The sequence below is a fragment of the Primulina eburnea genome, chromosome 8, assembly GCF_022965805.1.
Source record: "Primulina eburnea isolate SZY01 chromosome 8, ASM2296580v1, whole genome shotgun sequence".
NCBI classification, from domain to species: Eukaryota; Viridiplantae; Streptophyta; class Magnoliopsida; order Lamiales; family Gesneriaceae; genus Primulina; species Primulina eburnea.
In genome coordinates this window covers 30,513,592-30,520,922 of record NC_133108.1, presented here as the reverse complement: position 1 = coordinate 30,520,922, position 7,331 = coordinate 30,513,592, and the positions used below count along the sequence as shown (strand labels likewise).

Below are 7,331 nucleotides of genomic sequence, written 5' to 3'. Positions count from 1 at the left end.
TTCTTGTTTATTTATATTTTCCGGATTTTCTTGCGTCCAATTACTTGATCAATAATTGAATCATCATATTTATTTGAGATCTATCACTCGGAAGAGGGGTTTCGAATAAAATCGTAGAAAAATATGTCGTGGGTGTTTATAGGATTCGGAAGGTCGATAACTCCAACGAATTCATTAAAAGAATTATTGTGAAATTGAAATAATTTATTATTGATTTTTGATAGGAATATTGAAATTGACTTTAGATAATTGATTTCCACACACCACTTGGGAAAGGAAGTAGAAATAGTCGAGAATTATTGGGTAGTAAACGTGTTGAAATTATAAATATTGATGTCAATGATTGTAAGGTCTAAAATGCGTTAACATAATCCAACTGCAAGCAAATATAGGGTATTAGAAAAAATATTTAATTAATTGTTTTAAATATATTAAATGCATGTTTAAGACATGATATAAACTTATATTGAATGATTTACTAGATTGCATGAAATAGGACTTTTAGTATCATCCGATGCTCCAACCAGAAACGAAGACCAGTGACTGTTTAAGAAAAATGTTTTATTATTAAATATTTATTTTTGTTATTTATATATATGATGTAATTAATATGTAATTTCCAAAAATATGGTGTTTTAGGATATTTTAACGTATCAAGTCATATTTTAAATCGGAAATCGATTTTTGGCAAAATCAAGCACTTTTTGAGGGATCAAGTAACATTTTTCAAAACTTATTGTGGCGCCCCAAACCTCGTCACGTAATCATACAACATGTGACGTCATATGCATAAAAATTTTCTTTTCGACGACGTAATAATTTAATGCATATATGACAAAATAGTGTAATCACCACACTATCTACGTCAGTGTAGTAGAAACAGTATAATAAATACACACATACAACTCAAATAAGACAATGAACCATACTGTCTCTATTTTCTATTAACTACAGAACTGTTTGACTAGACAAACCTAGATTATCACCACTATCATGTCTCACAGCATAGTCATGTGACTTGTCCAACAGAAACAGCCCCCAAAGGGTGAGCATATACAACAATCATCATCGTAATACATAACAGTTATATTAACAACATAAAATATAACTGAAATCATAATAGAAATGCCCCTTTTGCCGTTTCTGGACAATCAGCCAACAACAACCTCAACAACATCACAATGCAACAACATCGACGATACGTCGCACCCCAACACCGGCGACAGCAATATCGTCGAACGAATAACAACATCCACGATACATCAACATCAACGTGACAACATCAACGAGACTTCTCCCAACAACGATAGCCAACAACATCAACAATAATAAACAACAACAAATATAATACCAAATCACCCAAATCCAGTGATTTATCGTCGTTCAACACAATAGTATTCATCAACACTAAAAAATAACAACATATGCTCGTACGTCAACACGTACCTGATAATCGAGTATATATAAAATCTGGCTATTTCTTTGATCCCGAGACTTGTGATGTATCTAAATAATTCAACAATAATTATCAGATCATTGTCACCATATCAACACAATCATAATAGCCTCAATATACATCAAATAGCCCAACAACAATGAATTCAATAAAATTACAAAACTCGATTATAAATTTTTATCGTTCAACAATTAATATTCCGGTGTATTTTATTTCACAATACTCAAATCAAATACACCCTAATTAATTAACTTCAAATAATAGGCTATTTTACAACATCCGTCAAATTACGAAAACTTTATATCAACGTGTAGACTATTCTTCGTAGACTCTGAATATATAATCAGAATTAATAACAACTCACAACTCACCAATTTCAATCCAACGATTAAAAATCCCTAATTATAATAATTTAGGAATAATTCAAAACAACAACACAATAATCTTCTCTACTTCGTTAAGATTATACAATATCCAACAATCTTCAATTTCAGTATGATTTAACAATTTATCGGATTTATTCTAGAAATCAACGAATTTCAAATATCACCAAAACTACAAAATTTATACCTCAAATCAAAGACCTCGTGTCAACGATCTCAGAACCGAAGTCGGTTCGTCGATTAGATAAACCGATAAGTCGCACGATCGAAAAGAAAATCAAAATATTATTTCCTCCCTCTTCTCTCGATTTTCTCTCTGTCAAATGTCTTTTGTCCAAATGAATGAAACTCACGTTCGCGAGTTTCAAATTTATCCACTTTTTGTTTTTTTAATATTATATTATATTATATTATATTAATAAAATAAAATAATATAGTAAATAATATTTAACATTTTAATACCGGTATATCTTTTTGGACCAGTCAAACAATCAAATTTTCCAAAACTCAAAACATGGAACTTCTATATCTTTGAGTTTTCTACGTTATATCCAAATTTCAACTCATTTGGACTTCATATGACCAACATATGTCATTTTTCTATCTTTAAAAATCATTAATTATTTAGTAACATCACAATACTAAATCAAAAACTTGTAATATTTACTTCAGGCATTACATTTCTACCCCCCTTAAATGAATTTCGACCCAAAAATTAATCAACAACAGTAATAACAAGCATAAATAAATATACGTCATACCATCAGAACAAGTAGGGGTAGAGCTCCCTCATATGACGCTCTGTCTCCCAAGTGGTCTTTTCGATACCTCTATGCTCCCATTGAACCTTCACCATCGGTATAAGATTACTACGAAGTTCCCGTTCAAATCGATCCAAAATACAAACTGGTCTCTCAACATAAGACACATCAGGATCTAACTGAACCTCAGAAATATCCAACACACGTGAAGGATCTGGCTCATACTTCCGCAACATCGACACATGAAACACATCATGAATACCTAATAAAGATGGAGGTAGAGCCAATCGATAAGCCAAAGCGCCTATCCGCTGCAATATCTCATACGGGCCAACATATCTCGGTGCCAACTTTCCCTTCATAACAAATCGCACTGTGCCACGAAAAGGAAAAACTTTCAAAAATACTCGATCGCCCTGCTGAAACTCTAAGGGTCTTCGTCTTTTATTGGCATAGGCGGCCTGTCTATCTTGAGCTGCTTTCAATCGCTGCTGTATCAAGTTTACTTTCTGTTCCATCTCGTTAATCATCTCAGGATCGGTAACTGCAGCTCGATCAACATCATCTCAGTATAATGGAGATCTACAACGTCTCACATACAGTTCCTCAAATGGAGCCATCTGAATACTACTCTGATGACTATTGTTATACGAAAACTCTAGCAATGGAATAGATGACTGCCAAACAGATTTAAAATCCATAACATAAGCACGCAACATATCCTCCAGTGTCTGAATAGTGCGCTCAGTCTGACCATCTTTCTGAGGATGATAAGATGTACTCAATCTCAAATCTGCCCCCATCGCAGTCTACAATTCTTCCCAAAAATGAGAAGTAAATCGAGGTTCTCTATCAGAAATAATGGACACTGGAATCCCATGCAACCGTACGATCTCTCGTATATACAACTGTGCCATCGTCAAGTACGTACTACTCATGTTATAGGGTATAAAATGTGCAACTTTCATCAATCGATCAACAATCACCCAAATAGCATCAATAGTTACAGTGCTTCTTGGCAAATGAGTCACAAAATCCATCGATATGTGCTCCCATTTCCAAGTCGGTACTTCTAAACTCCTTAATTCACCTCCTGGCCTTCTTCTCTCGGCTTTGATCGGTTGACAATTGAGACATCGACGTACAAAATCAATAACATCGCGTTTCATTCCTTTCCACCAAAACTGAGAGCGTAGATCATTATACATCTTCTTGCCACCGGGGTGGATAGAATACCGACTACAATCTGCACGCTGCAACAGACCCTGGCGCAACTCAGATGCATCAGGAACTACCCATCTATCCTTCATCCTCAAACTTCTATAATCAGCCATTGTAAAACAAGTTTCTTGTTTCCGAGAAACCAAATCCTTCCATCGCTGAACTCTCTCATCTGTCATCTGTGCATCATGAATAAAACCATATATATCAGGTTCAGCTAATAAGGTAGATACCTGGATCGGAGTCATCGAGATATCAAAATCATATCCCAAGGAACAACAAGACATCATCATAGCTGATAAACGACTCACATCCTCTGCAGTACAACTCACTTTACAGCTCAATGCATCAGCTGTAAGATTGGCTCGACCAGGATGATATTCAATCTCACAATCATAATCCTTCAGCAAATCTAGCCATCGTCTCTGTCTCATATTCAACTCTGTCTGTGTAAACATAAATCTCAAGCTCTTATGATCAGTATAAATTGTAAACGAGGTACCATATAAATAGTGTCGCCATATCTTCAAGGCAAAGATAATGGCTGCCAACTCCAAATCATGCACGGGGTATCTTGTTTCGTGTGGTTTCAGCTGTCTCGAGGCATATGCCACAACATGTCGATCTTGCATCAAAACACATACTAAACCATGTCATGATGCATCAGTATAAACAACAAAACTCTCGTTTTCTGTAGGATTTGATAACACCGGTGCAGTCGTCAGTCGGTGCTTCAACTCCTGAAAACTCCTCTCACATGCTTCAGACCACTGAAATCGCCCACCTTTCTGAGTCAACTGTGTCAAAGGTCTAGCAATCTTTGAAAATCCCTCGATAAATCGACGATAATAACATGCTAAACCCAAACTACGGATCTCTGGTACAAATGTAGGTGCAGACCACTGTAACACGGCTTCGACCTTCGTTGGATCAACAGAAGTCCCATCTCTCGATATAACATGACCCAAGAAGACCACTCGATCCAAACAAAACTCACATTTATTGAGTTTGGCATACAACTGTCTATGTCGCAGTACCTATAATACTTAACGCAAATGCCCTGCATGCTCAGCCTCATTCTTTGAATATATCAATATATCATCAATAAACACAATAAAAAACCGATCAAGATAAGGCTGAAATACCCTATTCATCAAACTCATGAACATAGCTGGAGCATTCGTCAATCCAAACGGCATAACTAAAAACTTGTAATGCCCATATCTGGTCCGGAATGCTGTCTTCTGAATATCCCCCTCTCTAACTCGTATCTGATGATATCCTGACCTCAAATCAATCTTCGAATATACTGAGGTTCCCTATAACTGATCAAACAAATCATCAATACGAGGGAGGGGATATTTATTCTTAATTGTTACCTTATTCAGCTGTCGATAGTCAATAAAAAGCCGCATCGTTCCATCTTTCTTTCTTACAAATAGGACTGGTGCGCCCCAAGGAGATACACTAGGGCGAATGTATCCCTTGTCCAGCAAGTCCTGCAACTGGGCTTTCAAATCTCTCAACTCTGCTGATGTCATTCTTTAAGGAGCACGGGAAATAGGAAAAGTACCTGACATCAACTCAATCCCAAACTCCACCTCACGGACTGGTGGAAAGCCTGGAATCTCATCAGAAAATACATCAGCAAACTAAGCAACTACATGTATCTCCTCTATTCCCACCTCCTTCTTCTTCCATGTCGCATCTACAGCATAAATAAGATAACCCTCATGTTCGTGCTACAATAACCGAGACATCCGGATAGCAGATACCAACGGAACACGGGGACGAGAACCCTTCCCATAAAATGTCCAACGCTCTTTCTCATCTGTATAAAAATATACTACCTGCTGATAACAATCAACAGTCGCACAATATTTCCTCAATACATTAATTCCCACAATACAATCAAAATCAGTCATCTCTAGAATAATCATATCAGATCTCAGTTCATAGCCCTCATAAGAAATAATACCATCTGATATCAACGATACAACTGATATATCAACTCTAGAGGGTGTCAAAACAGAAAGATGCATAGACAATGGAGACGAGCGCATATGATGCTCAACCAAAAACCTCTTTGATATAAATGTATGCGAGACACCAGTATCAATAAGAATATAAGCAGGATAAGAACATAAATAACACTTACCCGTTATCATCTCCTCTCGCGCCTCCTCTGCCTGCTCTCGTGTCAAAGCATACACTTGTGCATGAGGCGGACCAGCTCCTTGCATACGTGGCTGTCCTCCAGAAGGTCGTGGTGTAAACTGCTGAGGCTATCGTCCTCCTCTCTCTGAGGATCTACCTCTAGCACTCCTAGGCTCTCGCTGTCCCTCACGACTAGGACACTGTCTCGTCAGATGACCAACACCGCCACACTCAAAACAGGTGATCTCGGTCTGTGTACACTCTCTTATCAGATGAGGTCCCCCACAACGAAAACATCTCACTGCTATGGACTCTCCTCTCTGCCCCTGAACAGACTGAGAACTACTTCCACGACTCTCAACACGTCGTGAATCAAATCGATGCTTCCCAGATGATGCTGAAGAAGAAGATGAACCCTTCTGATATTTAAAAGACTGTCCTTACTGTCGCAATGACTCTCTAGTCCTATCTGATAATCGTCCCTGAGCCCCATACTCTTGCATCACCAACTCAGTCATCTCAGCCATCGTCACTGCATCCTCAAATGATACCGGGTTATTTGATTTCACACGATCAAATAACTCTAACTTCAACCCTTTCAAGAAATGCCTCATCTTAGCATGAACATTCGTACCAATATGTGGTACATATTTCAGCAATGCAGAATATCGAGTCTCGTACTCAGCAACAGACATACTACCTTGTCCCAATTCCTCGAATTCTCTCTCTTTCTTCTGTCTGGCTGCTGTAGAAAAATATTTATCACGAAAACGAAACCGAAACACATCCCAATCAACAGTACGGCCCTGAGCTCTCAGTCCGGCCTCAGTCATCTGCCACCACAATATACATTCCTCGAAAGCTAAATTCTAGCCAATCGTAACCAAGCAGACCTAGCACACGGAGCGGTTACAAATATCTACTCGATCCTCTCAATCCACTCCTCTGCTTGCTCACCAGTCTCAAAACTATCAAATCTCGGCGGAAGATAACTGCTGAACTGTGTCAAAGTCAACTCACAAGGCAATAAAGGTTGATCTGCAGGTGCCAGTCCCATAGGAAGAGGTGGCAATGGATTCATCTGTCCAATCTCACTGTCAACCTCTTTTGTTTCTTCGTATGGATGTATCTGTTCTCTAGCTGCCATCACTGGAAATCAAAATTTTTAATCATAACATTTAACAATTACAATCTAGTAATCATCATAACACCTTTCGTACGAAAGCACACACAACTAAAGAACAATCACTAATATCGAGAAATCATCAATAACAAGCCAAATGCACAGACACACGCAGATAATATCGTCATCCAACTCCCTCATCACAAACAAAACTCCTAACCATCCCAGAC

At 37.9% G+C, this 7,331-nt stretch overlaps 1 protein-coding gene across 1 annotated transcript; it reads right to left on the bottom strand.

Annotated features, from left to right (window-relative positions):
* Positions 1-2,602: 2,602 nt before the first annotated feature.
* On the bottom strand, positions 2,603-4,069 carry LOC140839146 (uncharacterized). Its single transcript, XM_073205780.1, has 2 exons — positions 3,691-4,069; positions 2,603-3,144 (listed from the first exon to the last, which is right to left on the bottom strand). Exons 1-2 carry the CDS (start codon positions 4,067-4,069, stop codon positions 2,603-2,605), a joined length of 921 nt encoding a protein of 306 aa, XP_073061881.1.
* Positions 4,070-7,331: the final 3,262 nt, after the last annotated feature.

What these genes read in the sequence shown, in the direction of transcription:
- LOC140839146 (XM_073205780.1), bottom strand. Translation starts at nt 4,069, where the DNA reads ATGACTCCGATCCAGGTATCTACCTTATTAGCTGAACCTGATATATAT. An exon ending in CGAGAGAAGAAGGCCAGGAG is followed by an intron (nt 3,145 to 3,690) that starts GTGAATTAAGGA and finishes ATCGAGCTGCAG; the next exon opens with TTACCGATCCTGAGATGATT.